At 42.3% G+C, this 19,735-nt stretch overlaps 1 protein-coding gene across 1 annotated transcript; it reads left to right on the forward strand.

Moving 5' to 3' along the window:
* Positions 1 to 4,335: 4,335 nt before the first annotated feature.
* Positions 4,336 to 8,662, forward strand: LOC147883672 (uncharacterized). The gene is made up of 2 exons (XM_087399554.1): positions 4,336 to 7,999; positions 8,181 to 8,662. Exons 1-2 carry the CDS (start codon positions 4,336 to 4,338, stop codon positions 8,633 to 8,635), a joined length of 4,119 nt encoding a protein of 1,372 aa, XP_087255680.1. The 3' UTR covers positions 8,636 to 8,662.
* The last annotated feature ends 11,073 nt before the right edge of the window (positions 8,663 to 19,735 follow it).

The raw sequence follows: 19,735 nt of genomic DNA on the forward strand, positions 1-19,735 counted from the left end.
AGCCATGCTTAATCCCAAACACACCTTCTTGCTAGATCCAATGCATGCTCAATATCGACCATGGTTGTCGCAAGTGAATCTTATTGAGCCATTTGGCACAGAGTCGATCACACTGATTCTTCAGTGGTTCAATGAACAAGCCCCCCAGATCTTTGGGCATGTTATGTATTGCCATGAGATAGAATGCCATCAACTAGGGCAAAGGACGTCTCTAGCCATTTTCTCGATTGTTACAAATGCTGTTGTTAAAAAAGGAAAGATAGAGGAGAGGTACATAGTAGCTAGGAGAATTATATGTTTGAGGATCGTTATCCTCCCTAGCAGCTTAAGCTTCTTGTCCTGCCACTTGTGAAAGATAGCTTGTATCTTTTTGATGCACCAATTTGCCCTTTGCTTCAGTGAAATCCCCAAGCCTAATGGACATCCCAAATATCTAAACACTTCCCCTTTGTGAATAATGCAAAAACCATAAGAAGATAGCCAATCGAGTTGATGAGACGAACTGATCCAAAGGACAGTGGTCTTGTTAGAGTTCACTTGAGAGGTAGACACTTCGATGAACTCAGAGTATATGTTGAGGAGGCAATTTGGTTTTCTTTATTGTCCAGCAACAACAGATTCTAGTATTGTCATCTACAAAGAATTGGGCTGTAAATCGGAAGAGAGAGGCCATGTAGGGAACCATGTTGCACGTGATAGTCAAGTTGGTGTAACAAAGGCTCTATGACTATTGCAAACAAAAGTGGCACCAACGAGCATCCTTGTCTGACTGATTGACACAACACAAAATTCCCATAATTATACCCATTGATGCAAATAGTGGCTGAGGCATTGGAATGGAGAGTAGTAGTCATGCTAATGAATCCATCTCCAAACCCTAACCTTGCCATAGTTTTAAGCATAAATTGCCAATTGACTTTGTCATATGCCTTCCGTAGGTCTAGATTAAGCAAGAGGAATTTTTGTTCACTCGCCACCGCTACCTCAATTGCCAAGAGCATGTTTAGAATTGCCTAATGGATGCTTTTGCTGTGAATGAAACCATATTGTCGAGGATGAATGCATCGGGCTAGAATGAATTTGACCCATAAAGCCAACACTTTAGCTAAAATTTTGTATGCACCATTCAGCATGGTGAGTGGCCGCAAGTCACCTGGGGACAGCCTATGGGTAGCCTATTAGCAAACTTCAGTATTAATTTGATGACGCCCATGTTGATGGAGTACGATAGAGCTCCTTGAGCACAATAATAATTAAGAAGAGATGTAAGATCATGTCCACAAATTGGCCAAAAATGTTTATAAAAGTCGAGTGGTATTTTGTCTGGCACAGGTGCTATTTGTAAAGCCAATTCTGACACTATATATTTGAGCTCTGGCTCAAAGAAAGGCCGCTGTAGCATCATCTGCTCTTGTGCCGCCATAATCGGAGGCATGGGCTCGAGAAACCTCTCTAGCTTGTATTCATAAACAAGAGCTTGTACTCGCTGCGACCCCACAATTTGGGATAACTGCTTCAACATGAGGGTTGCTAATGCCTCGTTCCCTTCAACCAGGTTGCCTTACTTGTCCCATAGCACTTTGATGTTTTCTCTGAGGTGCATTTCTTTGACACACAAGAATTCTATCACCCAATTCCATCCAGCGAAACCCTATGTGGATTTTAGCTACCGCCAATTTGGCATGATGAGTGCTAGCCCTTAGGTGAAGCTCTATTGACTTGAGAAACAACAAGCATGTAGGGATCGTGAGGAGAGCAGCTACTAGAAGACAGGATCGAATGTAATGAAGTCTGGAATCCTACAATCTTCTACATTGGGCTATAGACTTCCCTTAGGACTTGCATACTAGAGTGACTGCTTGGAGGCATGATTCCCATCTGGTAACAGGATTTGTTGAGGACGATTGAGCTTTGAGCCAAGCTTCCTTGACTAAACAATCAAAATTTAGTCTACCAAAAAAGGATGTGTTTGCTTTCAAAGGAGATGGCCCTTAGAACTCCTCGCTATTGAAGCTAAGAAAAGTGAAATACCAGAGGCAAGTGATCTGAAGCCATTTCTTGATCGAGAATACTCCCCTTCACTCTCTGGTCAATCCACCATGCCCCCATTGAAATATAATTTAATTTGATCAAGCGTAGCAAAATGCCAATATGAGTCTTGGTGCCTATTGTGCCAGGTGAATCGATTTAGCTTGCATGTTGCTTCAAGCGAGCACCAATCGAGTAGATCAGCACCAATCAATTAGATTAGCAACCCGTTGAAAGCTCTCCCAAGCTTGGTCCTCCTCAGCCGATTGGCCAATAGGGTGCGATCAGTGTTTGAGAAGATTGGTCATGTTCTAGCCATCCACAAAGATAACTTGCTAACACGTGAATTGTTCTTGAAAGGCCTTCTAGATTTTGGCTCAGTTGTTGGAAATTTTGGGAGCATAAACCGCGATGATGATGAAAGAGCCGCCATGCACGTCGATGTGTACTGCCACATAAGAGCCATGCGGATCCCTTGGGGTGCCAACTCAACATGTAAAATGTTACTACCCTCGTCCAAAATACAAGGTATGGGGGTACAAGGTCCATAAATAATATGCATGGATTTCCTTAAAAAATTTCAAATATGCAAGGGAAAAATATGAAAATTTCATGTCCCCCCTCCCACAAAATATAAGGTATATACCTTGAAAAATATGCAAGATTTTAAGATTTGTACATATTTTTCATAATATGTGAGGCCCAAGGGGGGAGGTCTTTTGGAGGAGGGGGGGTAAAACAAAAAATACACTATAATATAAAAACCCATCTCCTTTCAAATTAATGTAACTTTTTCATGTGTTACCCAAATTTCAAAGTGTAAAGACATATTTGAAGCTCTTTTAGTATAGAATACAACCATGTTAATTTGAATAATTTCTACTCATGGCATATTGTTAAATTCATCTCATACTCAAGATTTTGATAGGTTTTCTTACTAAAGGGAGGTGGTGCCCCAGGGCGGATCCATGCAAACTAGAGTTGGATTGAGTTCATGTTCAACCAAAAGGGCAGTTCCACCACACCCTCTAATTGGGCAATTGGAGAATAAGCTAAACTCTAACGAGTCTAGTTTGTTGCAATCATTGGTCCCAGTTTTAAGTTCTTGCAATGCACATAAATGTTGCTTGACTAACTTAATGACCTTGAGGACTTTGAGCTAGCACATATTCCACGGATATTCCAACTAAGAAGGCAGAGACTATTCATAACCGTTACACATGTTGAGTTTCCTTCATTGTCCTGCATGAGATCTTCCAACAGCGCACAAATGTTTTTGAATGGAGTGCGGTGCGTTGTCCCCTTGACAGTTCTGATGATTTTTGGTGGGTGGGAAGTTGATGCCACGTGGCGAGAATGTTCTAGATCTTTTCATTGGTGAGCCTTCTCTATTGTGTGTTTGTGAGTTTTATTGTCTCCTGGCAACTGAACTAGGTGTTGTGTTGATGTGACCTTAGACACTTCCTTGGAGGCAGTCTCTTTCCTTAAACCTTGATCCTTAGAGCCTTGAACTTTAGAGATTGAATCATTGTGCGTGGTCTCCATTTGTTGCGTTTCACGAGATGGCTTTGCTAGAATAAAAGTTGAGTAAGGGGAAATATTCGAAGGGAGATTTACCAGTTGGTCTATGATTGGTTGGAAGAAAATCCCAACCATTCGATTGTGATCCCTTAATGCATACTAATCCACTCGTGGTTTAGACATTGGAGATACTTATGTATGATAATGGCCAACCTAACAACAATAACAAACCGCCACATTACAAACTCATCTTTTGTTATGCATGTGGTGAGAAAATGGTTTTTATGGGAAAATTTGGGTGAAAATGTACTGAGCTCTCCGAGTCTTTGTGAAGCAATCCACATTATATGGGGGAAAAAGATGGGACCACATGGCCCCTTGGCATTAAATTTCCCATTTTCCAAAAAAATACGAAGATGCCATAAGGCTTTTACAGATTAAGAACTTGTTCATGCGGGAAGGATGGTTTGCAGACCACCCTGTCCGTGACCAACAACGAGGTTTTTCACATAATCCCTATGCAACCATGTTTTCTGCAAATCTGCTACACGCGAATCTGATTCGAAATCTCACATCTTGCAACTTGCCGAGTTCACATTGAACAAAGCTCTGAGCATTTTTACAATTCCACTTTGGATCCACCCTTTCCATGGTCAATCGTTTATTACCAGGTGTCTTATACACCACTCAAGGTGAAGAAAGTCAACTATGGGAATTTTCCTACAATCTTCTTCTTCTTTTAAAGGGAGGAACTTCAGGCAGCCTGGAGTCCTTCTTGTATCAACAATGCCGAAAGCCACAATCCTACCTCTGTGGCCCTTGTTGCCGTTGCTAGTGCTCCTCTCACCATCCTCTTGTATGTGTTTCTTGTATCCTGAGAGCTTGCTTTCAAGAGCAGCTCAATATGCAATCCTACCAGAGCTAACTCCCAGGCTTGCTCCCTCTCCAATGCCTTCACATACAATATTATCGCACCATCGCTCCCTCCTCGTTCAACCCAGCACTAGTATTTCTTCCACCACCTCTGCAGACTCGCAAGCCCTCCTCTCCTTCAAACACAGTATCACCCATGACCCCTCCCTCACCCTCTCCTCCTGGTCTCCCCCCCTCCACGTTTGCTCCTGGCCTGGTGTCTCCTGTATCAATATCAACAATCTCACGTCCACCCCTCGAGTCCATAGCTTGCACCTTCCCGGCTTGCAGCTCCAAGGAACCATCTCTCCCTCCCTCGCAACCTTGCCATTCCTGCAGTTTCTCAACCTCTCTTCCAATCTTCTCACCGGTGTCGTCCCCTCCCAGCTCTCTCGATGCGCCCTGTTGCTCGTGTTGGATCTCCACGACAACCGGCTGTCCGGTCCTATTCCTTCTCAGCTCGGTCAGCTCCAACACCTCATCACATTGAATCTCGCACAGAACAGCTTCTTTGCACCTATTCCTGCTCAGCTCGGCGACCTCTCCAGTTTGTTGATATTGAACCTTTCTGCCAACAGCCTCACGGGAAGCATCCCTGCTGTGCTTGGGAATTGTACAGCCTTGTTATCGCTTGATCTCAGCAATAACGACTTGAACGGAGCTATTCCGGCAGAGTTGGGAAATTTGGAGAACCTGACATCGTTGATGATGAGCAGCAATGGATTGACGGGATCGATTCCTTCTCAACTACTGCAAAATATGCCGCATCTGTCCATCCTAAAGGTCTCGGACAACTTCTTGTCAGGAACCATTCCGGAAAATGTGGGCTCCTGTGTAAGCCTAGCATTACTGCATCTTGCTCGTAACAATCTAAGCGGGGGAATACCCACGTCCATAGGACGTTGCACCAACCTTTCTTTGTTGATGCTCGCAGCGAATGAACTCAATGGGAGCATTCCGGAGCAGTTGGGTGATCTAGCTCAGATTGTTACTATCGACATGCCGGGAAACCGATTTACCGGCAGCATCCCGCTGGCTCTTGCTAATTGCACGCATCTTCAATGGTTGGTTTTGCAGGATAACAGGCTAACAGGGACATTCCCGTCGGGATTATGCCAAATTCCTTCGTTTCAAGTTCTAGACCTACAGAACAACCAGTTGGATGGAAGTATAATGGATGTCGCCAATTGTTCTGTTCTAACAACTCTGATGTTAGGCTCCAATTTCTTCACAGGGAGTGTGCCCTCGGAGCTCGGTGCTCTCAAGAACCTTCAAACTCTTGTGTTGTCTGACAATCACTTCACCGGTCTCGTGCCAGCTACGCTTGAGGGTTGTGAGAGCCTCCAGATGCTATTGCTGAGCAAGAACAATCTTACAGGAAAGATCCCTCCAGAGTTGGGAAGACTGCAGAACCTCGTGTATCTTGCAATGTCTGATAATCAACTTGATGGACCTATTCCACCAGCCCTTGGCAATTGCTCTTCCCTTTCCAACATCTGGCTCGACCAAAATCGGCTTGAAGGTCCTATACCTTCTGAACTAGGAAACCTGGAGTTCCTGCAAGATCTTCGCCTTTTTCTGAACTCTCTCTCGGGTCCCCTTCCTGCATCCATTTACAACTGTTCCAACCTCTTATATATATCGCTTTCCGTGAACAATCTCAACGGCACTCTGCTTCCACAGATCAAAGCGTTTAAAGCTTTGCAATATCTGTCGTTGTTCCAAAACCAGTTTACAGGCATCATTCCCTCTGAGATCGGAGCATGCACCAGCCTCCAATATCTGTACCTCGAGGAGAACTACTTGATGGGCTCTATACCCAGCACTCTGGGCGGATTGTCCAAACTGCGGGAGCTTGATCTGGGTCAAAATTTGTTCACTGGACCAATGCCCATCGAGCTTGGAGGGTTCAGCAATCTCACGTGGTTGTCGTTCCCAAAGAACAAGCTCACTGGGAGCATCCCACCTCAGATTGCCAACTTGACCAAGTTACAATATCTCAATCTGGCGGACAATCGACTTACAGGGAGCCTGCCAGAGAGGCTGGACCAGCTATCGGAGCTCATCGTATTTAGGTTGTCTCAGAACCTTTTGAGTGGCCCGATACATCCCACACTTGCGAAACTCAATTCTCTGAACGAGTTATCGTTATGGGATAATGGCCTCACAGGTAACATCCCCGAAGAGCTTGGCGATTGTGCGGCCCTCCGATTGCTGAATCTGTGCTGTAACAAGCTGAATGGGAGCATTCCTTCTGCAATGGGTAGACTCACGAACCTTGCCAAAGGTTTAAATCTCTCACATAATTCGCTAACGGGGTCCATCCCGTCTGAGCTTGGAGCTCTAGAGCTGCTGCTCTATCTAGATATCTCCAATAATCAGCTTTCTGGGAGCATTCCAGACGTTAATGGCTATTCGACGCTCCAGACACTGGATCTTTCCGCCAACAAACTGCTCGGTGACATTCCCAAAACACTTGGTGGATTGCTCAACCTTCAGACTCTCAACCTATCCCTTAATTCCTTGGGAGGTATCATTCCCCAATCTTTGGGTAACTTAAAGCTTCTCCAGGAGCTAGACCTCTCAGAGAACCATTTATCTGGAGAGATCCCACTCGCTATTGCGAACCTGCCGAAGCTTGTGTCTTTCAATGTATCAGATAATCAATTGCAGGGCGCCATCCCAGACACGGTCACTTTCCGGAACCTCACGGTTTCTAGTTTCCTTGGCAACCCAGGGCTGTGTGGGCCTTTGGTTCAAAGAATATGCGTGGCAGAATCTGCAACATCCTCCCGTCGGGTGCTCGGAACGGTCGAAATAGTGGTGATTGGGCTTTCTGTAGCATTGGCCATAGTTATTATTGTTGTCATTGTTAGTTCGTGGTACTCTGGATGTTGCTGGCAGCGGAAAGATCCAGCTCGTATTTTGGCCTTGGAGAGCGCCCGACATCTCAGATTGACTGCAGATCAGATTAAGGAGGCAACAAACGACTTCAGCGCTCAAAATATCATAGGTACCGGCGGCTTCAGCACCGTTTACAGGGCCGTTTTGAGTGATGGTCGAGAGGTGGCCATCAAATTACTCAACCAGAAGGAGAACAGCAACAGCAGGGCCGATAAATCTTTCTTAGCAGAGGTGCGCACTTTGGCCAAGTTGAGGCATCGCAACTTAGTGCGAATTCTAGGGTACTGCTCTAATCTGGACACAAAAGCTATGATTCTTCAGCTCATTTCTAACGGCAGCCTGGATACTTGGCTGCACGGAGACGAATCCAGGCTTCTCGATTGGAACCAGAGATTGCTAATAGCCATTGGGGTGGCACAAGGGCTCGTCTACCTTCACCACGAGTTTGACCAAGAAAGTATCGTGCACTGCGACCTCAAACCTAGTAACATTCTTCTGGACGCCGATCTGGAGCCCCATATTGCAGACTTTGGCATTGCAAGAGTGATCGTTCCTTCTGCAAACTCTGCGGTCGGGCTCGACGTGTCAACAATGTCGTCCATATTCCAAGGATCTATTGGATACATTGCCCCCGGTAAGTAAGATGAAGGGATTTCGAAATTGTCGCTTGAAGTCCATTCTCGTCAATGCGAAATGAATGCAACTACTAGATGTTTTCCATAGCATGCTTACGTCTCTTGAAGTTGAGCTGGTGTTTTGGAGAGATGCTTCGGGAAACATTCATATCTGTTGAGAATAATTGCTATCGTGTACAGAGTATGGGTCCTCGGGTAGAACGAACGCCAAAGGAGACGTTTACAGCTACGGCATCGTTCTCTTGGAAGTCATTACGGGGCGGACCCCCACGAGCGACTGCTTTGGCGAAGGCAAAACCATATCGACATGGGTGGAGGAAGCGTTACCAGACAGATTCCTGGATGTAGTCGATGCTACGCTCTTGGCGAAGCTGAAGGCCGACGGCAATTACGCAGTTTACAGTGCGCAGATTGCACAGCTGATGCGTTTAGCTCTTTCTTGCGGAAAGCAGTCCCCTGGGGATCGTCCCAACATGAACGAAGTTTTGCACCGGCTGCAGCAAATCAAGGCTATGCAGACCAGAGAGCCGCCTCCTGCATACCCAGCGTTGAATCAACTTATAACAAACTTGACTGTGGAGGAAGATGAAAGCCGGACAGCAGCAGCCTTGAATAGTCGAGATAATTCGTTCTAGTATAAGGTTGCCATCGCCAAGATAACATCCCATAGTACTCACTAGTAGAGTACTCGCCACTGGCCAGTCATGGCATAGCATCAATTCGTTCAATTAATTCACAAGGAACTGAACTAGGAAATTTGATTTCCCTAGATAGAAGGATGGATTTTCTCATCTTAATCTAGAAAATTCTTTTTCCTATATAGACAAGAATGCTATCTACAAAAATTGACTTATAATATGGAAAATCAAGTGGAAATTTGACTTGTAATATGGAAAATCAAGTGGATTCTATGTTTTCTATTGAGGAAATGACATCTTGTTTTCATAGAAAATTATATTTCTTATATAGATCACTCAATACTATCTAGGAATGTGACATCCTATATGGAGAATCAAATGAATTTTCTCTTTCCATATGAGAGATGTGGTCTCTTCTAGGAAATATGGATTTTTATATGGAGAATTAAGTGGATTCTATGAACCTTCCTGTATTGGAAATTAGCAAGAATGTATCTTTTGTATATGGTGGTTACAAGTATGTCCCTGCATAAATTACCTAGATAGATGATAGGAAGAGTTTTTTGTGTAAGCAAGAATGTTGAATGTTCCATATTTAAAAATATATTTATATAAAAAATGAGCATGCACTTAAACAAGTGTGTATCATTGTAATTTTAATAAGATATATACTCTAGGCTAACTATATTTTCTTTAATTTTAAAACATTATATTTCTTCTATATGCAGTCCAAATAAAAGTGACAGTGAGAAGTACATGCACTTATTTTTCTTCCAAAAATTTTCAAGAGAATTTGAAATGAAGGTTTCTCCATTTTCTGATTGCAAAATATAATAATGTTACTCTAAATTGTCAAATGCATAGATAATTATAATATGCGATTTAATGTTTTAAATTAAAAGTACATACACAATGTTAAGTCGATAAGTCACAATCGTCTCATGTTTTCTAAGATAAAAGTACTATAGGGAAATATTTGCCAATAAAGGGTAAATAATTCCTTGAGCCATGAAATACACAATATGTGATGTCATTTGATATAATATTTTCATGTAAAAATCAACTATCTCATGCTCCCAATGATAAAATTATAACTCAAAATAAATGCTCTCTAACATAAGATAAATATTATTTACTAATAAATATATGAAGTTGATTAATTTAATTAGGAATGAGATGTTGATTCCTTGTAGTGCACATCTTTTCAATTAGGTATGTGAAACTATTATGTTGTGATGCCAACGAGGTGTCCTTGCATCTTCAACTACATTCATATTTTGGTACCCTGAACATCCACGTAAAGTTGTAAATAAGTTATTATCAATCCAAAAGGAAGCCATCTAGACTACCCATTTTCCCTTTACATCTTTGTATTCTACTCATATACATTCTACTTTTGTAATGCAACAGTGGTAGAATATCCAACAACGGTAAAATATCAACACTAGATGCACATAGTTTTCATTAAAAGATGATGGTTGAAGAAAGTATGTATGAATCTATAGGGTTTAGGTGATGTAGTATTAATGCAACACACATTTTAAGAAAGCTTTAGGTGATGTAACAGTAACATTTTTTGTTATTATATCAACTATAAGAAAGCTTTAGGTTATGTAATAGTAACAAAAAATGTTACCACACGCAATTGGCACAAGATAAATCTATTGACAATAGAGATACATTCTTAGATATATTGTTTAGATTAGGAAAAGTATCCCCATTGCCATTACCACAGAAAAGAAAGGAGATAAGAGAGAAAAAGAGAAGGAAAGAGAGGAGACAGGAGAGAAAAAGAGAACGCAATCCCTTATTTTCTCATGAATGCAATCCCTTTAAATAGAGCGCAATCCCTTATTTTCTCACAAATGCAATCCCTTTCTTCAATCATGCTTTCCCTTTCCATCACTCATGCAATCCCTTTCTTCAATCATGCAATCCCTTTCCAGCATTCATGCAATCCCTTTCTTCATTCATGCAATCACTTATTTCCATCATTCAATATGCAATCCTTTTCTTCGAAGTGGAAGTGGAAGGGGAAGGGGAAGGGAAAGAGAAGGAAAAGGAAGGGGAAAGGGAAGAACAGATAAGACTATCAGAGCGCGTCTATAGACGCGCAGCTGTCTATTTTTCCAAAAGACAGACACGCTTATAGACACGCTCTGACAGATGCCTTTTTCTAAGAATTTGGAAAGGACATGCGCGCCCCGACCACACTAGTACAAAAAACATCCCTTTGACCTAAACTTCCAAAGAAGATCAATCGTCACGAGACTTACCTTGGATAGAGGTATGAAAGCTTCTTGTCCTTCTTCAAAGTTGCTTCTCTTTCTTCTCTTCCTTGTTCATCCTCTGCTTCTCTTTCTTCTTCTCCTTGTTCACCCTCTTCTCTTGTGTTCTTGGGGATGATTGTGTAAGCCTAGAGATGAGTGTGGGTGCTTGGAGATAAGTGTGGATGCTCAAAGCTGTGTCTGTTAATAGGAAAGCAAGCCGCGCGACGTTAAAAGTATGTGAAGAAAAGCAAGCATGCTAATCAGCGCGCAGTCCATGCATTTAAAAGCGTCTATCTATGCATCTAAAAGCGCATCTATTTGCGCATCTATCGATGCATCTAAAGTAAGTTTTAGATGCACCTATAGATGCACTCCATAGTACAAACGTGGTGTTAGACATGCTTTTAGACGCTCCGTAGAGTTTTGACATTTACAACTCATCCAAGAACAAATTTTTTGGGTTGTTTATATGTAGGATGTCTTCATCTTCAACAAGTAGCTCTCTAGAACTTTGATTTCCCCCCCCATCCTATCACGGCCTCCTGGGAGCCATGTCTACCTAAAATCAAGGGGCTCTCGAAGCCTCCTTATATCGCGGCCTCCTGGGAGCGATGTCTGCCTAAAATGAAGGGGCTCTCAAAGCTTCCTTGCTTCAAGATTAGGAACGATGCTAGAGGCAGGAAGCTTAAAGCATTCGAAGAAACACCAAGAAGAAGACGATGAAGAAGAGATTTTCACTTGAAACACAAAGGTTTTGCAAAATTTTGGGCCCAAATACCCACCACCCACCACCAGCTCAGCTCTTCTCAGCTTTTCAGCTTTGCAGGTTCTCCTTTTCTTCGTACCTACTTTGCTTCAACGCTTCTTGTTTAACCGTGGCATCAAAAGTACTCATGGCATAACTGCATTCCTCATTCTCTCTCAACTATGCTTCTCGTCCATCCTTTGTTGTTGTGGATAGCCAACCACTTCATTCAACAAGTGTCTCACCTTTCGCTTCACGTGTTGTTGTTGATACAATTTGACCAAGATCTGGATTCTTTATCCACTCATTCAATGCTCTTCTCTCGTAGAGCAAATTATGTTCATATTGGCCTCACCTCGGTCCTCAACCCATGCAAGTGCAATCACTATTCATTAAACAAGCAGCGTTGATGCCTGAAAATTGTACAGGTTATTGTAAGAGCCTCTGAATACTTTACAAACACGTTCAACCAGCTAATAATATTGAAGCAAGGAGGCTTTGAGAGCCCCTTGATTTTAGGCAGACATGGCTCCCAAGAGGCCACGATATATCACGGCCTCTTGGGAGCCATGTCTAGCTAAAATCAAGGGGCTCTTAAAGCCTCCTTGCTTCAAGATTAGGAACGATGCTAGAGGCAGGAAGCTTAATGCATTCGAAGAAACACAAAGACGCTATAGCTAGAGAAGGCAGAGAGCAATCGAGCGAGTTGCCAGAGAGAGGCAGCCAGCAATCAAATCGAGCTGCCACAACTGAGAGCCAGAACGATCAACTCATGGCCTCCAACGTGGCGGGAAATGCAGGTCACAACAAAGGCATAGCTTGCGAGTTAGAATGTTTGCAAGCTTGCAAGCTCTAGGGCTCAAGAAATTCGGCTAGAAATTTTTTGAAACGTTTTTGCATTCCAGCATTCCAACATTCGAGAGTTCAAGAATGAGAAGCCTACCTGAAGCTCGTCGACCTGAAGCTTCTCTGAAGAATCTTGTCGACTTGAACCTCTGAGTAGCTCGTCGACCTAATGCTTCCCAAAAACAGACTTGGAGGAGTCAGGAGTAGGGCAGACTTCTATTGCAGCAATAGTAGGGCTCTATCCCTCTATTGCCTGCATCCGGAGTTTGGAATAGTAGCAGGAGCCCGATAGGCTTGGCGACTATGAGATCGATAGCAGTAGATGGGATGGAACATAATAATAGCAGACGGTGGACAGAGGTAGGAACGATTTTCCACTGCGAGAGACAGAGAAAGGGGACAGAAATCGATCAAGGGAGGGAGGGAGGGGTACCGAAAGGTGCGAGTCGAATGTCGAGCCAATTTGGAGTAGGGTGGAGGAGCTTTGATTGGGGAAGGTGGTAGGGAGGGAAAAGGAAGTGTGGATCTCGAAGGGAGAGGCTATGGCGAAACGGGGAAGGAAGGGGGAATTGAGAGATGGAGCTGCGAGGCTATGGTGGACAGAAGAAGAAAGACGAACACATGCGGGATGAAGAAAATGGGTATGGTGAGTGCGTCGAAGGAAGGGGATGGTGGTTCGTTGGGAGTTTTTTTTGTGTTTTTATTTTTTTGAAGATGATGAAGATGAAGAGAAGAAGAAGAAGAAGAACACTGAAATTGCGGCTCGATGCTAGCCAGGGGGCTTATTTCAGGGGACTTATTTCAGGAGGACAAGGTCGAGCTAAATTGAAATGCGACCTGATGAGTCCTGATGAATATTCAAGGAGAACAACAAACTATGGATCTATTATCGATGAATTTGTTGAAAAGCCTTAGATGATAGTACATCAATTCCATTGTATATATGCTCTAAAGAGATTCAAAGACGTGATGAGTCCTGCGACCTAATGAGTAGCTCGTCGACCTGATGAGTTCAAAGATGATGTTGACTATCTGGGTTTGGGTTTAGGGAACTAGCACTATCTGGGTTTGGGTTAGTTTTTACAACTAGCTGGTTAGTTTTGAATTGCCACTCCTGGCTAAATTTGTTGACACCTCATCTTGCTGTCATTAAAACTTGCGGTCATTAAAACACCTTGTGGGTACTGCACGTCCCATGTTTTCAATATATACATGATCTTTGCATTTATACGTGATCTTTGCACATCCCATGTTTTCAATATAAGATTGTAATGATAAGATGTTTAGCGGCTATGTGGTGTCCTATTCAAAGATTTATTGGATGGCAGCTATGTGGTGTCCTGTGTTCAAAGATTTATTGGATAGTGGCCACCAAACCTTGGATACTCTGCTACGTCATTGAGTTGTGAGTCATTGATTTGGATACTCTATTGAAACTCCTTCTTGGATACTCAACTGAGTCTCCGTCTTTCGAGTCATTTGGGTCTCCTTCATGGATACTTAGCTGAATCTCCTTCTAGCTGGTCATTCGTGTCTCCTTCTTTGATACTCAGTTGAAACTCCTTCTTGCCAGTCATCCTAACTCTTAGACAACTGGGATTGCTTTTCACTTGCTATCCATACTCGCATCTAACTATGCCATCTTTCCTTGTGATCAAGCATGGAGCTCAAACTTTGGATATCAGATATGACACAAGTATCAGTGAGGTTTCTCTTTTGGAGTTGAGAGATTTCTTTCAACTGCAAGACAACAACATTCTTCTGCAAGAGGAGATTGGACTAGAGGATGTTGGTGTCATTCATCGACCCATTGAGCTTGAAGCAGGAGAGCTTGGGTTCAAGATAGAAGCAAAATCGGAATGTGTTTTTTCTATCATCACAGAGCAAATGCATGCACCTGTTTTGACATGTAAGGAGACTGTAAGTGTGATGACCTTGCTCAGACAGCTCCCACTTAGTAGTGCTTTGCATGTTTCCTTTGCCTCTGCTCAAACTATAGAGCAAGTATCAGAGTTGCCACAAAACTATAATGGTTATGTTTTGTTTGAGCTCCCACCTTGTTTTGAAGGGTCTGCTATGTTTGGAATGGACCAAAAGAATGATGGTAATGCTTGGACATTGTACTCTACTAGCTCACAAGAGTCATTCAACAGGATGGTTAGAATAAGTAGGTGTACATGCTACTTGAGGTGTTGCAATTTGGATTGTCCATATATGGAACGGATTGGTCTCTACAATGAGACACAATGGAGGGGAAAACTAAGAAAAATATGTCCTATGTGTCCAGTTGAAAGGGAATGTGGTTCCTTGCTTTGCATTCATTGTTGTCAGCTTCCTATCTGTGTTTTGCAATGTAAAGCTTATATATGTTACTGCATTCCACATGATCGTGAACATACTACAAGATGTGCCATTCATGTGGGAGTACATAAGCATCCAATTGGTGAGGGAAGTAGTCGAGGTAAATGGAGAAAAGTGGATGAAATGGTATCTGACCGTGCTAGAAAGAACCCTGTACTCTCTTGCAAAAATATCGAGGTGGATGTTGCCAAAGATATTGTTATGAAAATGATGCTTGGTGGCAGAGGAAGCCATGGAGGAGATGGATGAAGCTGGCTTCCATGAAGTTCTTGACACAATAACACCATTGTCACAAAGGAGGAGGCTTCAAAGAGCTGTGCAATCATCTAGACATGGATCAGAACGATTCGATTGTGGCCTGGATTCATTGTTGGAGTTGAAACGTCGATGTAGATACCCTTTTTTGCAAAGTGTCCTTTTCCCCGGGGACAACTATCAGATAATCAACAACCTCATGTCTTTAAGATGTCAACTATTGGTTGGGCTTGATTGGTGAATAGGATGAGGCCAAGTGGTACCTTGGGTTTTCAATGGTTGTACTTTGACCATGTTCATTGGGTGAAAGGATGGTCCACCATGGGTGCCCATGTGTATGACCCTTTCATCAGGGAGCTTCTCACCATTGCAATATGTGAATTTAAGCTTGAAGATGCTAGTGCACAAGTAAAGTTCTAGCAACTCATGAATGAGCAAATGTTGAAGAATGGATTCCCTTTGCCTGAATTTAGAGGGTTCATGGCAGATGGTGCGGGAGCGAATTGGCTTGGAGTTAGAATAGTATATAATGGTGGACCAGAAAATGTCATGGAAGGTAAAGAGAGAACATGTGGTTTTCACTAGGAGATGAGCATGGTAGAGCATACTAGAAGATGCATCAGGAAGAGCATAAGCATCTGTGTAGGAATTGGAGAAGAGCAACATCAGATAGTAGTGCAAGAATTTGTAAGGAGGCAATAAAGGAATTTCGGACACCTACTCATGTTAAGGAGGATGAGTTGTCTGCCCTTGAGGCATGGTTGGCATGGTGGGATGTGCGGGTTTCCCAGTGGGGAGGTTCATTCATGCAACAACATAAGGACACTGGATTTGTGCCCTTTGGGAATTTAGCTGAGACCAAGCACTCTAGCATGAGGGCTGCTCATGGGTATGCTAAGTACATAAGCTTATATGAGGCCACTACAACAGATTTGGCAATGTCTGTGCTTTAAAGTGCACACTACAAAGCTTACATGGAAGGCACACTTGGGAACAGGACCTGCATTGGAGAAGCTGAGGGAGAGGATTTTGATTTGGGATTCTGGCAATGTGTCAACAAAGAGACTTGTTGATGTTGCCCACGGTGTTATGGAAGAGGCTGGCCTTCACACACCTGAAATGCAAAGGCCCACAATGGAGCAAAAGGAGAAGAGGTTCTGCCACTCCAACTACAATTAAGGAACATGACAGTCATAGGCTAGAGTATATTTATGTCTCTGCTAAGCAACCAATGGGAGGGAGGAGACCTCCCACTAGAATTGTAAATGGAGATGAGATTAGTTGCAAGGAGAGTGTTGTGCATGAGACAAATTGGGCTATTAGAAGAACAGAGCCAAGGAGTGTGGTGACATGCTTTGGATTCATTTCTAAATCTAAGTCTCGTTGTGGAGCACTCATAAATACATTGGGTCGAAGTGCAACTGAGGGTGTACCTGCACCTTGCTTCAAGGGGAGAAGACAACATCCTAATGGTATCAAAGAACAGTTTGTGTGGTTTTGCAATACCTCTGTTGCCCATACGTGGTGTGTTGATTAGTCTATACTTGGTGTGCCTGGCCACTCCCCAGGGGTGTGGAAGGTGACCGTCGGGACTTCCATAAAGCAACATGAAAAGGATCAATTGAAGGAGGCAGGTTTTGTGCTTGAGGAGGATGAGAGTTTTCATGTGCAAGGACCTAACTTGCAGAGGACTACAACACCGTTGAGTCACGATTGGGCCAGTAGAAGGGATAACAGGATAGTGAGATGGAGATCCAAGCTAAGTAAGGAGTTTCAAGGCAAGATTCAAAAAGCTCAATGTTTGATTGCAGAAGTGGTGAATGAAATGCATCTGTTCCATGTGCAAACAGAAAGTTCTATTGCAAAGGGCCTTACCTACACCGTGATGATATCAGAGTTTCCATGGTGTTCTTGCAAGGACTTCATTCAACGAGATGCAAAGAAAGGGATGTATATTCCATGCAAACACATGTACTTTGTCTTCATTGGTGTTTTGCAATTGAGTGACAAAGTGCATTAGTTTATGCACCATGCAGCTCTTACAAAAGTTGAATTGTTTCAAGCCCTTAGTTCTCGTAGAAACCAGCCAAGTGTGTCACATCCACTTGGTTGAACTTTGGGACTATTTTGCATAAGCTTACCTTTATAGTTGTTAAGGAAACCAAGCAACTGTTTGCCGCATGCTTGGTTGATTTTTGAGATTGGGTTTATCTTTGAAAAACCATTTTGTATAATTGGCATATCTATTGTGTCAATTTGGGACATATATAAGTATATTAAGCTCTTAAGCGGCTTTGGAATGTATTTGGGGAAGCTTTGGATTATCTTTGGGAACTTATGGAAGCATATTGTATGCTCAAGTTGTTTTGGATAATGCTACTTAATAAATGTTATTTGGCCGATGCTGTTAGACTTGTTAAAAATTTATGCTTGTAGTATTAGTTAGATGCTTAAATCAGATGCTTAAAGGTTTCCTGTTTCCTATCTTTAAGAAAGTATTGAATATATCATGGATTGAATTGCTCTATTGAGCACATTGCTACCTTTCTTTTTTTTTAAATGCTAAGAAATAATTTTTTTATTTTCCAAATTGTAAGGGTGCCGTTTTATTTCTATGTAAGAACATATTTTATTCAAAGTCAAATGATACTTTTGCAACATAAATATTTGCATTGAAATGTGGAAATCAATAGCCATGTTGTTGCTCATTTGAAGTTTGCATGTCTGTACCATGCGATTCCTCTTGGTTTCTTGTAGTTTCATCCTCTAGGTTTTCCCACACTCTCAACTCTTTAGATGCGGAGACTATATTTGAGCACGTGCCATTCACTTCAATCCCATCTTGATTCCTGGCTACAAATGTAAGCGTCTTTCTCTTTAGCTTCAATGACTCTAAGGTGACAATTCCCTTTGTGAAGGCATCAACAACACATTGATCTGGCCGATAGAAGTACTCAATGAAAGAGGAGATAAAGTTTGCATTCCGCAAGTGTTTGGGGGCTTCCTCCTCATCAGTGTCTTCACCATTCTCGAAATCCTCGTCACATAATCCAAAACATATAGATGGCTTGGTCGAATTCTTCTTTAATTGATTTATCATTACATCACAAGATTCTTTGCAGACCACGCCCGAAACAACCACATCTCCAAGGGCATCTTTAAACGAAGCATTTTTTGAAGACTCTGTGTCATACGCACCCACTTGATACTTGAATTGTAAGTCTAACCCTTTGATTGCTTCTAACAAATATAAGAAAGACACGTTCCAATCTTGCTCTAGCGGTGCCTGTGTATCAAGAACAACTACTCCAATTCATCATTGTCGTGTGTATCTGCTCACACTCTCTAGTCCCTCTAACTTGCCTCCAACATTTATGACCTTCCATGGCATCTCTTTCACGCTTTGATTGGAGGTACCAAATTTAGTGGAATGTCAAAGCAGTTTCAGGTAGCATTGCATCTATCATCTTGCAGGGATTTAAGCGGTCTTTCAACCACTCGTTGCAATATCCAAATATAGTCTGATACTTGTCATCGGTAATGTCACAAAATAGTCTCATCTCCTCCCAACTCTTACCTAGATTGTCTTATGACTTTGCCTTGAGGAAAGTAGCAATCTCTGGTTAAAGGACTTTGTCACTTTTCATTCCCATCACCTTTCATCCATGGTTTTGATGCTTGTTGCCTTGGAACTAGATAAAATCACCTTTTTCTCTAAGATTTCATGATGCAAAGCGGATATCATAGAGTCCTCCATGCCCAACAAACAACGGAACATTGTCGGCCCTAGCCTTTTAGTGCCCTTTGCTTGATTGATTTCTCCCACTTTACCAAAAGTGGGAATTTGTGTTGTACTCGTCTCTTGGACCAATACCTGGCCCTTTTGATTTGGCAAATTTCCCTTAACAAATCTATGCATGATTTCCATCCATCCTTGGAAGAGCCTTGGAAGAGATCATCTGAACATATAATCATATGAACATCTTTTTGGTTGAAACTCTTTCCAAAAGACGAATGCATAGTATCAATAAAGTCCTACATAACACCAATATAGTATATATGACACACTGCTCTCAAGATCAATTTGAAAGGAAGAGAAAGCAGAAACAACAACATGGAATCACATACTGCTCTCGAGATCGGTTTGAAAACCGAGCTTATACGATTAATAAAGAATATCACGAAGATACCAACCTTTAAAAACATAATTATAGAAGAAATGCTTACGTCCCATTCTTTTCATGATTGGTGTCCTTTAGCAGCTGTAGCTTTAGGCTTCTCTGGTCTCCCGATAACACCTTTGATTTCTTTAACTGTTGAAAAGTCACTCAATTGCAAAATTTTAGCTGCTTCAATTGAGTGCTGGCTTGATAGCACCCAATAAGCATAGGTGTGTATGCCTTTAAATGACACATTGGTCAGTGGCAAATTGGTGTTTGGATTATATGGCATGACATCAACTCTTAGAACTTAGAAGGCCCAAGGAGATTCATTGATAAAACTGAACTGATCATATTTAAAATGAAACTAAAGTTGAAGAAAAGAACTTCGACCGTTGGACAAGTAGCTTTTTTTTTTTTTTTTGAAAGTTCTGAGGGCCGATCTCATCGTCATCCAAGA

The sequence above is a fragment of the Dipteris shenzhenensis genome, chromosome 28 (genome assembly GCF_047967505.1).
Source record: "Dipteris shenzhenensis isolate YYH24624 ecotype China chromosome 28, Dip_SZ_1.0, whole genome shotgun sequence".
In the NCBI taxonomy this organism is placed as follows: Eukaryota; Viridiplantae; Streptophyta; class Polypodiopsida; order Gleicheniales; family Dipteridaceae; genus Dipteris; species Dipteris shenzhenensis.